Genomic DNA, 17,916 nt, shown 5'->3' with positions numbered 1-17,916 from the left:
GATCCCGTCCGCTAGAGCGTCTGTAAACACAGTCCCCCCCCCCCCATACATATTAGCGGGGGAGGGGGGGGAGGATTTCGTCTTACCCGACAGATCTGTTGCCTCCTCGGATCTGAGTCCGGAATGAGCAAGCACCAGTGACCTCAGTATGGTGACTCCCCAGAGGCGCAAAAAGGAGTGAGTAAATGCATACTGACTAACCCCACTCCTGTTATACTTGTCACCTGTGGACAGGGACTAAGTATATTTTAAGAAATCTAAAGAAAATAAATAAAACCTAACTAAAGTCTATAGATAAGGAATCTGTGCCTGTACTCCTCAGGCACAAAACTAAAACTGAGGTGATCTAGTGGTAGGCTGGAGATGGGAGGGGTTAGAGGGGGGAGGAGTTAGTTTTGATAGGTTCTGTGCCAAACTCCCACCCACACACTCTAACCCACAAGTAACAGCGCAGCGTAGCCCAGATGGATGAAAGAGAAAAACACAATAGACAATGCAAACCGCTCAACTGACAGTGATCTATCACTTCTATATGGATTTGGAATATTTTAGAATCGTGGAGTGACCACCAAGAATATTCGCATGTCTCACCTGCTAGAATGGAGCGGTTTTCATTCCCTATGGGCGGTGGCTATCTGATCGCAGACCTCCGCAAAAACGCAGAGGAGCGATCAGGTCTGAATTTGGCCCATAGTGTGCATAGTTTTATATATATAACTATGCATATACTGTTTTATATAACAGGAGCTACTTTGAACCTCTCACCTTACGGAAGTCTATCCAGATGAAGAATCCTGCGCTGCACTTGAGGAAAGACACCCCCAGAGAGCGGAGCTCACCGGCCACGTACGTCTGTGCTGCCCGCAAGCGAGAGTGATTCACCCGCAAGTAAACCTGGTTAATCCAATCTAGGGAGTAAGGAGGAAAAAAAGTCTGAACCTCTACAATAAGGAAGATAACGTATACAGATAAATGCAAAAGGGCAGAAAACTATCGTTCACAAGACAGAAAATCGTATTATAAAAAAGGCCGAAGGAAAGTGAAAATGCTGCACAATTACGCTTCTTTCAGGAATAAATAAGACTGTCATATCCAATGGGTCAGGCAGTGTTACGTATGATATTCTCTGTACATCACTAATGAAACTGACTGCACTATATAAAACAATTATATAAATTAGATGAATTCCGTTCTCTTTAATTACATGCAACAAAATAATGGTCAAATACCCAGATGAGTTACTGACGTCACTAAAATAGCATCAAATTTACTGTAGGTTTCATGTTTTTTTAGGTGATATAGCAAAAATTGGGATTTTTGTTTACTTACCGTAAAATCTCTTTCTCTGAGTCCATCTGGGGGACGCTGCGCCGTTACTTGTGGGTTAGAGGTGTGTGGTAGTGGAGTTTGGCACAGAATCTAAAGCTGACTCCTCCCCCCTCTAACCCCTCCCATCTCCTTCCTGCTCAGCCATATTCAGTTAACGTTTAGCCAAGCCAAAGGAGATAGACCAGAATAAAAAAATTAACCAATTAAACCAGACAAACTATGGGAGGGATCGCAGCGTCCCCCAGATGGACTCAGAGAAAGAGATTTTACGGTAAGTAAACAAAAATCCCAATTTCTCTGTCCTCCATCTGGGGGACGCTGCGCCGTTACTTGTGGGATTTCCCAAAGCAAGCTAATGAGAGGAGGGAGACGGTGACGGCATAGCCGTCTTCAATATACGACGCCCAACAGAGGCAGTCTCCAAACCAAAAGTATGAAAACGATAAAACTTTGTGAAAGTATGAACTGACGACCAGGTCGCTGCTCTGCACAGTTGCTCAACAGATGCACCACCGCGAACAGCCCAAGAGGCTCCAACAGCTCTAGTCGAATGAGCCCTAATTGAGTCAGGAACCGAAACATGAGAAGACAGGTAAGCCTGTCTTATGGCCGAAGTTATCCAACGGGCCACAGTATTTTTGGAGGCCGGCCAACCTCGTTTTGGAACATCAATTAAAACCAGTAAGTTATCCGTGCGACGGAATGACTCTGTGCGAGACAAATAGATACGCAAGGCTCGAACCACATCCAGAAGAGCCAAATGAGAGTCCTCCCCAGAAGAAGATGTCGGAGTAAAGGCAGGAAGTACAATGTCCTGATTTAAATGGAATGCTGAAACAACCTTTGGGAGGAAAGAAGGTTTAGTCCGTAGAACCACCCGGTTCTCATGAAACACTAACAAGGGGGGTCTGCAAGAAAGGGCCGCCAACTCAGATACTCGTCTAGCTGAGGCAATAGCCAACAGAAAAACAACTTTCTGTGTCAGATAACGGAGCTCAACTGATTCTAAAGGTTCAAATGGAGAGGTCTGAAGAGCCGTAAGGACCAAGTTTAAATCCCAGGGAGGAACCGGAGGGACAAAAGGTGGTTGAATCCGAAGTACTCCCTGCAGGAATGTTTGAACCTCTGGAATATTTGCTAGTTTCTTCTGAAAAAGAACCGATAAAGCTGAAACCTGACCCTTTAGTGAAGAAAGCTTTAGGCCCTTGTCGAGACCCTCCTGAAGGAAAGAGAGTAGGCGAGGTAGTCTAAACAAATGCGGAGTCAGTCTCCGTTTTTCGCACCATGCAATGTAAATACGCCATATTCTATGGTAAATGCCTGAGGTCACCGGTTTCCTAGCTCAAATCATCGTCTGGACAACCGATCGAGAAAGACCTTTTGCCTTCAAAATCTTGGATTCAAGAGCCAAGCCGTCAAAGCCATCCGATGTAAATCTGGGTGGCGACAAGGCCCTTGAAGAAGCAGATCTGGTCGCAGAGGTAGACGAAAGGGATCTCCGACTACCATACTGCGCAGAAGAGTGTACCATTGTCGACGCGGCCAATCTGGAGTCACTAGAATCACTGCGAGACCCTCTCGCCGAATGCGTTGGAGTAGACGCGGAATCAGTGGGATTGGCGGAAACACATATCCCAGTTGAAATTGCCATGGGGCAGTAAGAGCATCGATCAGGATTGCCTGTGGATCCTGAGTCCTTGCTCCGTAGTGAGGAAGTTTCGCGTTGAGGCGAGACGCCATCAGGTCTATGTCTGGCATTCCCCATCGATCCACTAGAGAGAGAAACACTTCCGGATGAAGTTCCCATTCCCCCGGATGAATCGTGTGACGACTCAAAAAGTCTGCTTCCCAGTTTTCGACTCCTGGAATGTGGATCGCGGAGATCACCGGAACCCAGCGTTCCGCCCACGCGAGGATCTGAGCGACCTCTCTCATTGTGGACCAACTGCGAGTTCCTCCCTGTTTGTTGATGTAAGCCACTGCGGTGGCATTGTCGGACTGCACCCGAACTGGTTGACCCTGCACCATGGTTTGAATGCGAATGAGTGCATACCGAATCGCCCTTAGTTCCAGAATGTTGATTTGCAATTTTGACTCCTGATTGCTCCAGCGTCCCTGGAAGTGATGAGTCTGGAAAACTGCCCCCCAACCACTGAGGCTTGCGTCCGTGGTGACCATCATCCAAGACCAGATTGTGAACGGTGCACCCTTTTTCAAATTGTGACTGTGAAGCCACCAGTGAAGAGACTGACGAGTCTTTATCGACAAGCGGATCAACTGCAATTCGAGACGTGGTTCCGTCCGAGTCCAACAGTTGAGAATCTGCGTTTGAAGAGGACGGGCATGAAATCTGGCATATGGAACTGCCTCGAAGGAGGATACCATTTTGCCCAACACCTGCATACATCTGAGGACCGACACTACTGGTAAGTGTAACAGGGTTCGGATTCTCGACTGCAGATCCTGAATCTTGTCCGCAGGAAGAAACACCTTCTGGCTGTTGGTGTCGAATAAAAGTCCCAGAAAAATCATCTTCTGAGAAGGGAGTAGAGATGACTTTGGAAAGTTGATTATCCACCCGAACGATTGTAGAGTCTCCATTGTTAACTGCAGGTTCTGAGTGAGAATCTCCGCTGACGGTGCCTTGACCAACAGGTCGTCCAAATATGGAGTGATGTTGACCCTTTGGCAACGAAGAACTGCGACTACATGGCCTAAGACCTTTGTAAAAACTCGGGGAGCCGTAGAAAGACCAAAGGGAAGAGCTTGAAACTGAAAATGCTCCGGCCCGATTGCAAATCTCAGCAGAGACTGATGTCCTATCCAAATCGGGACATGTAAGTAGGCGTCTTTTATGTCTATTGAAGCCAAATATTCCCCTGGCTCCATGGCGGCGATAATTGAGCGAATGGATTCCATCTTGAATTTTTGGGTTGAGAGATACGGGTTGAGAGCCTTCAGATTCAGAATGGGCCGAAACGAACCATCCGGCTTGTCCACAAGAAAAAGACCTGAGTAAAACCCCCGCCCCCTTTGATGAGAGGGAACCGGAATGATCACTCCATTTTGTAAGAGGTTTGTGATTGCCTGAAGAAGAGCTTGCCGTCTGGAGGGATCGTCTGGGAGAGGTGTTATGAATAGTCGGGTTGGGACCGTCTCTTCGAAATCCAACATATATCCTCTGGAAATGACCCCCATTACCCACCGATCCGGTTTCGATAGGAGCCACACATCCCTGAACTGAAGTAACCGGGCCCCAACCTTCATTGATCCCTCCAGGGGACCTGAGACGTCATGCCTCAGGTTTGTCGGCAGGCTTACTGGCCGGTCTGCGAATAGCCTGATATCCTCTTCCTCTGAAAGAGCCCCTTCTTGGGAATCTGGAGGAAGCACGAAAGGATTGGAAGTTACCTCTGCCCTGCGTACGAAAGGACCGAAACCTTGTAGGTTTTGGTTTGTGAGGTGCAGATGGAAGGAAAGGGCTCTTTCCTCCAGTAGAATCTGAAATAATCTTCTTTAACTCTGATCCAAAAAGGAACTCACCTTCAAAAGGCACAGCCGTCAATGTTTGCTTTGAGTCAGAATCAGCATTCCAAACTCTAAGCCACAAAGAGCGTCTTGCAGATACTGTCAAGGCTGAAACCCGGGTCTGTAGCGCAACCGAATCCAACAAGGCTTCACCCACATAAGTGAGTGCCTCCGAAATCTGTTCCGCTACGTGAATGGCTTCCGACGGATCATCCGACTGCATTCCCGATACCACCTGTGCAAGCCATTCATCCACGGCCTTAAGTACCCAGGCACTCGCCAGTACTGGACGGAGAGAAACACCTGATAAAGAAAACATAGATTTTAGTAATGCTTCAATCTTTCTATCGGTAGCGTCTTTTAAGGTCACAGACTGTACCGACGGAATAACCGTAGCTTTTGCTAGATGTGAAATAGGAGCATCTACCTTAGGGGCCGTCTCCCAAAATTTCGTATCTTCCTCTGTAAAAGGATATAGAAATCTTAACTTTTTAGGCGCCTGAAAACGAGAATCCGGTTTAAGCCAGGGTTCTTTTAAAATATCCGCAAAGTGAGAATAAGAAGGGAAGGCCGTAACCTGTCTCTTTTGTCGTTTGAAGAAGGGGGAAGGAGTTTCCTCTACCACCGTGTCCTGAATATTAAGAGTCTGACGAATGGCTTCTATTAACAATCTAACACCTGAACTAGTAGAAGGTTCCTCATCTTCCCAAGCCGAAACTTCATCCCATTCAGGATCTACCTCCCCCTCCTCCAATGGAGATGCCAGGGTGTCCGCCTCCTCACCTGGAAATGCTATAGCGGGTAACGGCTGCGATCGTTTAGTAGCAGTCGAACTGCTGGCAGCATTTACAAACTTATTCAAAGATTGAGTTAAATCAGTGAGGCACTTTCCCATATTTTGGGCCCATAAAGGCTCCACCTGAGTCCGAGCAGATTCAGTCTCCCTAGATTGACGCAAATCTGAAATGGCGTCCACCATGTTTTTAACCCATGGGGGCGTCGGCTGATCTGCGGAACCTCCCTGCTGATCTGTCACTGATGCACCAGAGCATGAAGCACATAAGGTACCTGCGTCAGAACTACCTTTAGCCAGCTTTGAGCCACACTGAGAGCAGGAAAAATAAACTACCGAGGCCGTTTTTCCCTTTGTAGGTCTGTCCGGTTTACTAGTCACTTTTTCCATTCTGAAGGTATACACTAAAATAAAATCACCCTAAACCTTCTGACTAATGAGCTGTGTTAACAATCTACATTAAGGATAGAGAGGGACCTAATCCAGGATAACTGAGTGCAAGTCAGAGACTCTCCTTATTAGGTTAATCCCTAGGTGGATTCCAATATGGCCTGTAATCCCCCCTTTGATCAGCCCCCTCTATACTTGCGATTATGTTAAAATTCTCCCCCTGGCAGGCTCCGTGTGTGAAGCGCACAGCGTCCCCCTGTCTCCGTGCAGAAGAAGATGGCGTCAGGCAGATTGGCGCGCGGGCAGAGCAGGGCGGGAAGCCGTCCCTGCACTGCTGACGTCACCCCGCGCTGAAACCGGAAGTTCGGGCCGCCGCGCGCCGCTACTCACAGCGTCCGCGGCGGCTTCTAGCTGGTCCCCGGGAGTCAGAAGATTCTCCCGGACCAGTCTGCCATCTGTCCCCACAACCCTCCAGGTCTCTCACTGCGGTTGTAGGGGAGAAATCTCCGGCGCCGCTCCCGCTGGCGGCGGGGGGGGGGGGGGGGGGGGGGGCTCGTGAAATAAATGAGTGAAATAAATAGGGACAGCCCAATACTGTCGGTGACAGATTGTGGCTGTCCGTTACCTTTCTTCTGTCGTCGTTAATGTACAAAGGCCCCAGTGACCCAGGTATGGTGGCCTTTCTAGACAGCATCCTCGAGTGGAATATTAGTCCACTCCATCAATACCTGTCACCCGTAAACAGGGACTAGGCATCCTGTAAACAACAAAAAAAAAAAAAAAATCTAGGAGAAATAAAAACTGTGTCTGTACTCCACAGGCACAAAATAAAAACTGAATATGGCTGAGCAGGAAGGAGATGGGAGGGGTTAGAGGGGGGAGGAGTCAGCTTTAGATTCTGTGCCAAACTCCACTACCACACACCTCTAACCCACAAGTAACGGCGCAGCGTCCCCCAGATGGAGGACAGAGAAAACAGAAAGTCTGGCCAGCAATATTGTAACACTAGTCGCAGAACACACAGGGATAGATGTATAGCGGAATATCTATACCAGTTTTTGCAGGACCCCCCCCCCCTCCAACTTGTTACGGGTGTCTCATGATCTCACCCCGGTCACGCAACAGCTGAGCAATTTTGTATTGAACAGGACCACAGACACCGTGGAAATAGCAGAGGGAGGCGACGCCATTGCAGACGTCCTGATTCTGAGAGTACAGTGTCCCAAAGCGTATTCCCGAGACAGCAAAGTCCTGCAGGGTAGAAGGATTGTAGAGTCAGAACCTATGGAGATGTATCATCTGACAGAGGAAAAGGAATAGGTGCCTCATGCCTCAATAGGTAATGTAATATGCATATAACACACAGGACACAGTGTCTTGCTGTAATCTCCTATAGATGCATGTCATAGGGTTCCCGTGTCTGCTATGTTAGGGGTCTCATGAAGCAGTAAGAGATCCTTGGTCGCAACCCAAATATTGCCCCATGTTTCCATTTAGGAGTCACCCGCAGTAAAACATTTCCATCACCCCACTGTATGCCATGAAAAGACCCAGCGGCAACAGACTAGCACACTGAGAAAATATGGGCCCACGGGAACTACGTTCATGGTGTGACAGACCACAAAGATATGACAGATACACAGAACCTGTATCTCTCACACATCCCATGTGTATCCTTCACACAGCACCCACTCATCTCCCTCACACAGCACCCACGCATCTCCCTCACACAGCACCCACGCATCTCTCTCATGCATCGCCCTCACACAGCACCCATGCATCCCCACGCATCTCCCTCACACAGCACCCACGCATCTCCTTCACACAGCACCCACGCATCTCCCTCACACAGCACCCACGCATCTCCCTCACACAGCACCCACGCATCTCTCTCATGCATCGCCCTCACACAGCACCCACGCATCTCCCTCACACAGCACCCACGCATCTCCTTCACACAGCACCCACGCATCTCCCTCACACAGCACCCACGCATCTCCCTCACACAGCACCCACGCATCTCTCATGCATCGCCCTCACATAGCGCCCACGCATCTCCCTCACACAGCGCCCACGCATCTCCCTCACACAGCGCCCACGCATCTCCCTCACACAGCGCCCACGCATCTCCCTCACACAGCGCCCACGCATCTCCCTCACACAGCGCCCACGCATCTCCCTCACACAGCGCCCACGCATCTCCCTCACACAGCAGTCACGCATCGCCCTCACACAGCACCCACGCATCTCCCTCACACAGCACCCCCGCATCTCCCTCACACAGCACCCCCGCATCTCCCTCACACAGCACTCACGCATCGCCTTCACACAGCACCCACGCATCGCCTTCACACAGCACCCACGCATCTCCCTCACACAGCGCCCACGCATCTCCCTCACACAGCAGCCACGCATCTCCCTCACACAGCGCCCACGCATCTCCCTCACACAGCGCCCACGCATCGCCCTCACACAGCACTCACGCATCGCCCTCACACAGCACTCACGCATCGCCCTCACACAGCACTCACGCATCGCCCTCACACAGCACCCACGCATCTCTCACGCATCGCCCTCACATAGCACCCCCGCATCTCCCTCACACAGCACTCACGCATCGCCTTCACACAGCACCCACGCATCTCCCTCACACAGCACCCACGCATCTCCCTCACACAGCACCCACGCATCTCCCTCACACCGCGCCCACGCATCTCCCTCACATAGCGCCCACGCATCTCCCTCACACAGCGCCCACGCATCTCCCTCACACAGCGCCCACGCATCTCCCTCACACAGCACCCACGCATCTCCCTCACACAGCACTCACGCATCGCCCTCACACAGCACCCACGCATCTCTCTCATGCATCACCCTCACACAGCACCCACGCATCTCCCTCACACAGCGCCCACGCATCTCCCTCACACAGCACCCACGCATCTCCCTCACACAGCACCCATGCATCGCCCTCACACAGCACCCACACATCTCCTGCATACGCATCTCCCTCACACAGTACCCACGCATCTCCCTCACGCAGCGCCCACGCATCTCCCTCACGCAGCGCCCACGCATCTCCCTCACGCAGCGCCCACGCATCTCCCTCACGCAGCGCCCACGCATCTCCCGCAAACGCCATATCCCACATGCAGCCCAAGTATCTCTCACATCGCCCCCATGCAACCCACGCATCCCCTCTCGCAGGACACGCATCTCTCTCACAAAATGTGGTTTTATTATACAAATACACAGTGTTCCTGCCCCCTCCCATACACTTTAAAATGGCACGGATTAAAGGGATCCACTTTGTTGGCTAAACCAACATCCATGTGAGTGCTGCCACTCATTTCCCCAGGAACCAGCAACATCACTGAGGTTTCAGACACAAAGCGATTTCATTTGTACTTAGTGAATTGATAGACTGCACCTTTGTGAGCAGAGGTGCAGCCATTTTGTGTTTGCATCAGGTCACTAATTCCTAGGCTCTTGCAGCTCTAATAACTCACCTTACTAATTCCCCACATGATGTGAGTCCTCTGAGGGTCAGGAAGCCTAAGAACATTAACAAAGATGAATATAAATTGAAAAGCAAGATTACCCTATAATGAACATCAGAGAGAGAGAGAGAGAGAGAGAGAGAGAGAGAGAGACATGTTGTATCTAGCGACATATGCACTGTTATATCCCACACAATCCAGCGCTATATAATCTGCTGCAGGATATGACAATGGATGCGGGCTAGGTGACAGACCTGTGTGTGACACAGAACATATACTTACTTATCCAGGCTCAGAACGCTGCTGAATGTTGCAGATTCATCAAATACAGAGAGCATATAAATCTCATCTACTATGACGTGCAAGGAGTGCCTGAAAGACAGACAGCCAACTTGTCAGTAATTAAATGATCATTCTCTTTTATTTATCTGGCACCAAGTGTCCACAGCACGGTTCAGGGAACAGTGGAACATAAGTACAAAGGAGAACAAATCAAACAGGGAAATCTTTACACTACAGAGTGAGTGACCGACCACACAGCTCAATGACCCGGTGCCCTGAGAAGCATAGACAGAAAGGAGCACAGACGTTGACTGTGAGGCACTGGAGACAGGGAGAGTGCAAAGAGAAAACAAGAGTGCAGAGGGCCCTGCACGGGACAGCTTATAGACTAGGGGGAGTCAGGGTATAACTGGGAAGACATGATGTGTGAGGGAAGATAATAATACAATAGAGGCAAAATTGAACAATATATTAAAACACAGTGTAATGATACAAGTCTTACATTCACACATAGAAAAGAGAGAATTAAAAGCACATCTTCCTTAACTGTAAACAAAATTGTCATTACCGCCACTAGGTGGAGCTCACCAAACACTTATTTCCCGATGACTCTACTTGGACTGAACGCTGACAAACTGAGCAACTTTTGCTGATAAGAGCAACCTACACAGGAGAGGAGAAACCAGTAGGCAGCCACTTCCCTATTCATTCGCTTCATATCTCCTGCTCCTTGTAGGTGATACAGTGTGTAACAAACTGGTTTCTGTAACTGATCTTTTCATTTCCAACTTCATTACCCTCCGCAACATTGCTGAGCCTTGGATCTACCACTCTTGTCCTCCCTTTAATGCTGGCCAACGCACCCTTCGCACTTCCTCCCTCACAGCTGGTGACACAAGTCCGCTCTCATTATCCTCCCACTCCACCTGCTCTCTTAACCCCGTTCCCTGCCACACCCTCTGCACTCTCTTCTCAAAGCTTGCTCCACCCTCAATCACCCCTCACCTACACCATCTCGTCCTCTTTTACACAAATCCTTATCTCTCCCATTCTCTATCAGCACTCCCTCTATAACTACAGCCCCATCTGCCTCCTCCCCTTTGCTTCCAAACTTCTGGAACAACGCATCTTCCAATGTCACTTTTCCATTTCTATACTCCTTGGCCTGTGGGCTGCCCACCACCTCCTTCTACAAGACCTCCACTTTCTTGGGCCCCAAGACACTATCCTCTCATGGCTGTCCTTCTACCTTTCTAACCGTTCCTTCTGTCTCTGCTTCCAGCTCTACCTCCGCCTCTTTCCCTCTTCCCCAATACTCTCTCCTCAGTCTCCTTCCATTCTGTCTCCCTCCTTTAACTACTCTCTATTCTCCCTTTCACTGCACTTATCCTCAGTGCTGCTATGCATTATCTTCCTGTTCTGTCGCTCTGATTCCTCTCAGACACTTACTCCCTTCACCTACCGATTCCAGATTAAGCTCATCACCCTAACATTCTAAGCACTCAGTCACTCCTCTCCCACCTATATCTCTAACTTCATCTCAGTCCACACTCCCCCCTTGCTGTCTTCGCTCCACCTCCGATTGTTGACTTGCCTCTGCGCAGATTATCTCTACACACTCGCGCATCTACTACTCCTGTAGGGCCGTTTTACTCCCCCCTCCGTATCGGACTGTCTACCACCCTGCACAGTTTAAAATTTGCCCTGAAAACATAACTGTTCATTAAAGCCCACTAGCCCTCATCACACTCTTAACTACGTCCACCTCTTCACCTTTTCCCAGGTCAACTCCTAGTTTTACTCCTCTGACTACAAACTCTCACGGGCAAGGCCCTCCACCTTCTTGGTTCCCTCTGGGTTCTCACCATGAACAATCTCCACATCCAGTGTGCTCCCGCATAGTCAGTGACTGATTACTACTGTCCTCCCTTCCCAGGGCACTGACTGATAATGTTTGCAACGGTCACTCACTTTGTTGCCTAAATTTCCCCTTGTATTGTCTGTACCTTCTTATATTGGAATGTCTGTGTGTCACTGTAAGGTCTCCCAGTACACAGCTATGGACAACTAGTGAACCAAATAAATAAGACGGACATGGGATCTTATACGTGTGATGTCGTTTTGAATAAAAGTTGAACAGTTTACATGGCACACATGCATACAACACAAAACATGTTAGTGTGGAACAGGATACAAACGCATCACTAGCACATTTGTAATGGGGCATACATCATTAGAATATGTTAGTGAGGCACACGGTACAAATGCATCACTAGAACATGTTAGTACTAGAACATGTTAGTGGGGCACATGATTGAATCACATCACTAGAACATGTAAGTGTGGTACACGATACAATCACAACACTAGAACATACAAGTGGTGTACACGATACAATCACATCACTAGAACGTGTTAGTGGGGCACACAACACAATCACATCACTAGAACATGTTAGTGTTGTACACAATACAATCACATCGCAAGAACATGTTAATGGGGCACGATCAAGCACATCACTAGAACATGTTAGTGGAGTACATGATACAATCACATCACTAGAACATGTTAGTGGTGTACATGATACAATCACATCACTAGAACATGTTAGTGTTGTACACGATACAGTCACATCACTAGAACATGTTAGTGTTGTACACGATACAAGCACATCACTAGAACATGTTAGTGTTGTACACGATACAATCATATCACTAGAACATGTTAGTGTTGTACACGATACAATCATATCACTAGAACATGTTAGTGTTGTACACGATACAATCATATCACTAGAACATGTTAGTGTTGTACACGATACAGTCACATCACTAGAACATGTTAGTGTTGTACACGATACAAGCACATCACTAGAACATGTTAGTGTTGTACACGATACAATCATATCACTAGAACAGGTTAGTGGGTCACATGATCACTAGAACACACTCCTGACATCTAACTACATATACTGCAAGCAACCTGCACTTATACCGTTTGGCAAACTCCAGGAATTCCACCATTTCAGAAGCGGAGTACACGTCTCCCAGCGGGTTGTGGGGATTAATAAGGATGAGAGCCTTTACATTGGTGCCCTGGAAGAAACAAGACACATGACAGCATGCAGGATGAGTGCAACCAGTAGAGGGCACTGCAGCATGTAATAATGGGAGGTTTATACATACATGAAATACTCTTCTAACTGGGGGACATTGGAATCTTGGTTGTAAGGGCTCAGTAAGGAGTTTGGGCACTTTCATTATTCTACACTAAACCGGACACTTCTCTCCCTCCATATCCCCGGCCTGTCAGTATGCGGGCAGCGGGGCGAGCGCAGAGTCCCCTTGCAGGCTCGCCTCGGTGTGCTCGCCGCAGGTTCTGTTCCCACTCTGACTGGGTGGGTATTAGATTGGCCGATTCACCTGTGTGGTCAGTGCGGTCTCGGTTGCATTGGATCAGCGGGGATAGGAGTGCAGATGGGGAGCAGCCTGAGATTGGGGTATTATAATGTGAAAGTGCCCAAGCTCCTGTACCGCACTCTATAACCCTGTGTTCCCCAACTGGATGGAAGAGAAGTGTAGACTACAGCGGTTACTGGGAACATCCCCCCAGACTCACCTCCTCTCTGGCTGTCTGCAGGGCTGACTCCATCTTGGGTACAGTAAGTTGGAAAGGACGGGTTCCTTGGGGAGATATCTGAGAACCAGAGAGAGGAGACATGTTACGTTTTACCCTCACTATCATCACTGTCCCTCAGAGCAGGGGGAAACCTCTATCTCTTTACCCGGAAATTGATAAAGCCCAAAATTTAACATTTTATCGGGTGTGGTTCGTTTTATCGACAGTATCTAGGTCGACAATGTTTAGGTCGACCACTATAGGTCGACAGTCACTAGGTCGAAATTGATGGAAGGTCGACAGGGTTTCTAGGTCGACATGTGCTAGGTCGACAGGTCTAAAGGTCGACATGAGGATTTTTTTTTTTTTGTGTCTTTTCTTTGTAGAGTGACCGGGATCCCAAATTAGTGCATCGCGTCCCCTCGCATGGCTCGCTTCGCTAGCCATGCTTCGGGCATGGTGCCTTTGCTCCGCTACCGCTTCGCTCGGCACACTTTACCGTTCCAATCGTAGTCCACGTGGATTGTTAAGTATGAAAAAATCCAAAAAAAAAATAAAATAAAAAAATGTGAAAAACTCATGTCGACCTTTAGACCTGTCGACCTAGAAACCCTGTCGACCTTCCATCCATGTCGACCTAGTGACTGTCGACCTATAGTGGTCGACCTAAACATTGTCGACCTAGACACTATCGATCTTCAGACCGGATCCCCATTATATCACCCCAGGGAGGGCCCTGCTCTCCTAGGGAATCCAGCCTTAGGCTTAGCCACCATAAGGCTACATGACATTACTGCAGGACCAAACACCAGTCATTATCATCACGATGATACGGGCTAGATTCTCAGCAGCTGGATTATAACCCTAATAGCATCATCGGCTTTACACAAGTGTTATATACTATGCTGAGTCACACATCTAAAGATGAATGCAACTTAGCACACACATGTAACTGCATTTCTTTGGTGAACTCATAAGTGTGCGTACTTTCTCACAAAGGCATTCAATCGAAACACCAGTGCACAGCAGGTCCCTGCGTCACCTCACCTTACACACCCAGCGTACAGCAGGTCCCTGCGCCACCTCACCTTACACACCCAGCGTACAGCAGGTCCCTGCGCCACCTCACCTTACACACCCAGCGTACAGCAGGTCCCTGCGCCACCTCACCTTACACACCCAGCGTACAGCAGGTCCCTGCGTCACCTCACCTTACACACCCAGCGTACAGCAGGTCCCTGCGTCACCTCACCTTACACAACCAGCGTACAGCAGATCCCTGCGTCACCTCACCTTACACACCCAGCGTACAGCAGGTCCCTGCGTCACCTCACCTTACACACCTAGCGTACAGCAGATCCCTGCATCACCTCACCTTACACACCCAGCGTACAGCAGGTCCCTGCATCACCTCACCTTACACAACCAGCGTACAGCAGATCCCTGCGTCACCTCACCTTACACACCCAGCGTACAGCAGGTCCCTGCGTCACCTCACCTTACACACCCAGCTTACAGCAGGTCCCTGCGCCCTCACCTTACACACCCAGCGTACAGCAGGTCCCTGCGTCACCTCACCTTACACACCCAGCGTACAGCAGGTCCCTGCGTCACCTCACCTTACACAACCAGCGTACAGCAGATCCCTGCGTCACCTCACCTTACACACCCAGCGTACAGCAGGTCCCTGCGTCACCTCACCTTACACACCCAGCGTACAGCAGGTCCCTGCGCCACCTCACCTTACACACCCAGCGTACAGCAGGTCCCTGCGCCACCTCACCTTACACACCCAGCGTACAGCAGGTCCCTGCGTCACCTCACCTTACACACCCAGCGTACAGCAGGTCCCTGCGTCACCTCACCTTACACAACCAGCGTACAGCAGATCCCTGCGTCACCTCACCTTACACACCCAGCGTACAGCAGGTCCCTGCGTCACCTCACCTTACACACCCAGCGTACAGCAGATCCCTGCGTCACCTCACCTTACACATCCAGCGTACAGCAGGTCCCTGCGTCTCCTCACCTTACACAACCAGCGTACAGCAGATCCCTGCGTCACCTCACCTTACACACCCAGCGTACAGCAGGTCCCTGCGTCACCTCACCTTACACACCCAGCGTACAGCAGATCCCTGCGTCACCTCACCTTACAAACCCAGCGTACAGCAGATCCCTGCGTCACCTCACCTTACACACCCAGCGTACAGCAGGTCCCTGCGCCACCTCACCTTACACAACCAGCGTACAGCAGGTCACTGCGCCACCTCACCTTCCACAACCAGCGTACAGCAGGTCCCTGCGTCACCTCACCTTACACACCCAGCGTACAGCAGGTCCCTGCGTCACCTCACCTTACACACCCAGCGTACAGCAGGTCCCTGCATCACCTCACCTTACACACCCAGCGTACAGCAGGTCCCTGCATCACCTCACCTTACACACCCAGCGTACAGCAGGTCCCTGCGTCACCTCACCTTACACAACCAGCGTACAGCAGATCCCTGCGTCACCTCACCTTACACACCCAGCGTACAGCAGGTCCCTGCGTCACCTCACCTTACACACCCAGCGTACAGCAGATCCCTGCATCACCTCACCTTACACACCCAGCGTACAGCAGGTCCCTGCGTCACCTCACCTTACACAACCAGCGTACAGCAGATCCCTGCGTCACCTCACCTTACACACCCAGCGTACAGCAGGTCCCTGCGTCACCTCACCTTACACACCCAGCGTACAGCAGATCCCTGCGTCACCTCACCTTACACACCCAGCGTACAGCAGATCCCTGCGTCACCTCACCTTACACAACCAGCGTACAGCAGGTCACTGCGCCACCTCACCTTCCACAACCAGCGTACAGCAGGTCCCTGCGTCACCTCACCTTACACACCCAGCGTACAGCAGGTCCCTGCATCACCTCACCTTACACACCCAGCGTACACAGCAGGTCATTGCGCCACCTCACCTTACACAACCAGCGAACAGCAGATCCCTGCGCCACCTCACCTTACACACCCAGTGAAGAGCAGGTCACTGCGCCACCTCACCTTACACACCCAGCGTACAGCAGGTCCCTGCGCCACCTCACCTTCCACAACCAGCGTACAGCAGGTCACTGCGCCACCTCACCTTCCACAACCAGCGTACAGCAGGTCACTGCGCCACCTCACCTTACACACCCAGCGTACAGCAGGTCCCTGCGCCACCTCACCTTACACACCCAGCGTACAGCAGGTCCCTGCGCCACCTCACCTTACACACCCAGCGTACAGCAGATCCCTGCGCCACCTCACCTTACACACCCAGCGTACAGCAGGTCCCTGCGCCACCTCACCTTACACACCCAGCGTACAGCAGGTCCCTGCGCCACCTCACCTTACACACCTAGCGTACAGTAGGTCCCTGCGCCACCTCACCTTACACACCCAGCGTACAGCAGGTCCCTGCGCCACCTCACCTTACACACCCAGCGTACAGCAGGTCCCTGCGCCACCTCACCTTACACACCCAGCGTACAGCAGGTCCCTGCGCCACCTCACCTTACACAACCAGCGCACAGCAGGTCCCTGCGCCACCTCACCTTACACAACCAGCGTACAGCAGGTCACTGCGCCACCTCACCTTCCACAACCAGCGTACAGCAGGTCCCTGCGTCACCTCACCTTACACACCCAGCGTACAGCAGGTCCCTGCGTCACCTCACCTTACACACCCAGCGTACAGCAGGTCCCTGCGTCACCTCACCTTACACACCCAGCGTACAGCAGGTCCCTGCATCACCTCACCTTACACACCCAGCGTACAGCAGGTCCCTGCATCACCTCACCTTACACACCCAGCGTACAGCAGGTCCCTGCGTCACCTCACCTTACACACCCAGCGTACAGCAGGTCCCTGCGTCACCTCACCTTACACAACCAGCGTACAGCAGATCCCTGCGTCACCTCACCTAACACACCCAGCGTACAGCAGGTCCCTGCGTCACCTCACCTTACACACCCAGCGTACAGCAGATCCCTGCGTCACCTCACCTTACACACCCAGCGTACAGCAGGTCCCTGCGTCACCTCACCTTACACAACCAGCGTACAGCAGATCCCTGCGTCACCTCACCTTATACACCCAGCGTACAGCAGGTCCCTGCGTCACCTCACCTTACACACCCAGCGTACAGCAGATCCCTGCGTCACCTCACCTTACACACCCAGCGTACAGCAGATCCCTGCGTCACCTCACCTTACACACCCAGCGTACAGCAGGTCCCTGCGCCACCTCACCTTACACACCCAGCGTACAGCAGGTCCCTGCGCCACCTCACCTTACACACCCAGCGTACAGCAGGTCCCTGCGCCACCTCACCTTACACACCCAGCGTACAGCAGATCCCTGCGTCACCTCACCTTACACACCCAGCGTACAGCAGATCCCTGCGTCACCTCACCTTACACACCCAGCGTACAGCAGGTC

The 17,916-nt window shown here is 50.9% G+C and overlaps 2 protein-coding genes across 3 annotated transcripts in view; both read right to left on the bottom strand.

Annotated features, from left to right (window-relative positions):
* Positions 1 to 732: 732 nt before the first annotated feature.
* ACCS (1-aminocyclopropane-1-carboxylate synthase homolog (inactive)) overlaps positions 733 to 17,916 on the bottom strand; it is a 38,251-nt gene continuing 21,067 nt past the window's right edge. The window contains exons 8-13 of one of the 2 annotated variants that reach the window (XM_063946315.1): positions 13,441 to 13,518; positions 12,817 to 12,917; positions 9,823 to 9,912; positions 9,550 to 9,595; positions 7,150 to 7,291; positions 733 to 908 (exon numbers count right to left, since the gene is read on the bottom strand). In XM_063946315.1, the coding sequence (XP_063802385.1) occupies positions 748 to 908; positions 7,150 to 7,291; positions 9,550 to 9,595; positions 9,823 to 9,912; positions 12,817 to 12,917; positions 13,441 to 13,518 (618 nt within the window). In that variant the 3' untranslated portion in view covers positions 733 to 747. The remainder of the gene's footprint in view (positions 909 to 7,149; positions 7,292 to 9,549; positions 9,596 to 9,822; positions 9,913 to 12,816; positions 12,918 to 13,440; positions 13,519 to 17,916) is intronic. The other variant, XM_063946316.1, reaches the window with a different exon arrangement.
* On the bottom strand, positions 2,666 to 6,107 carry LOC134970322 (uncharacterized). The gene is made up of 2 exons (XM_063946314.1): positions 4,873 to 6,107; positions 2,666 to 4,709 (listed from the first exon to the last, which is right to left on the bottom strand). The coding sequence occupies exons 1-2, from the start codon at positions 6,038 to 6,040 to the stop codon at positions 2,716 to 2,718; spliced, it is 3,162 nt and encodes a 1,053-aa protein (XP_063802384.1). The 5' UTR covers positions 6,041 to 6,107; the 3' UTR covers positions 2,666 to 2,715.

Source organism: Pseudophryne corroboree, chromosome 11 (genome assembly GCF_028390025.1).
Source record: "Pseudophryne corroboree isolate aPseCor3 chromosome 11, aPseCor3.hap2, whole genome shotgun sequence".
Classification (NCBI taxonomy): domain Eukaryota; kingdom Metazoa; phylum Chordata; class Amphibia; order Anura; family Myobatrachidae; genus Pseudophryne; species Pseudophryne corroboree.
The sequence above is the reverse complement of the archived record's forward strand: the minus strand, read 5'-3'. Positions and strand labels throughout refer to the sequence as shown.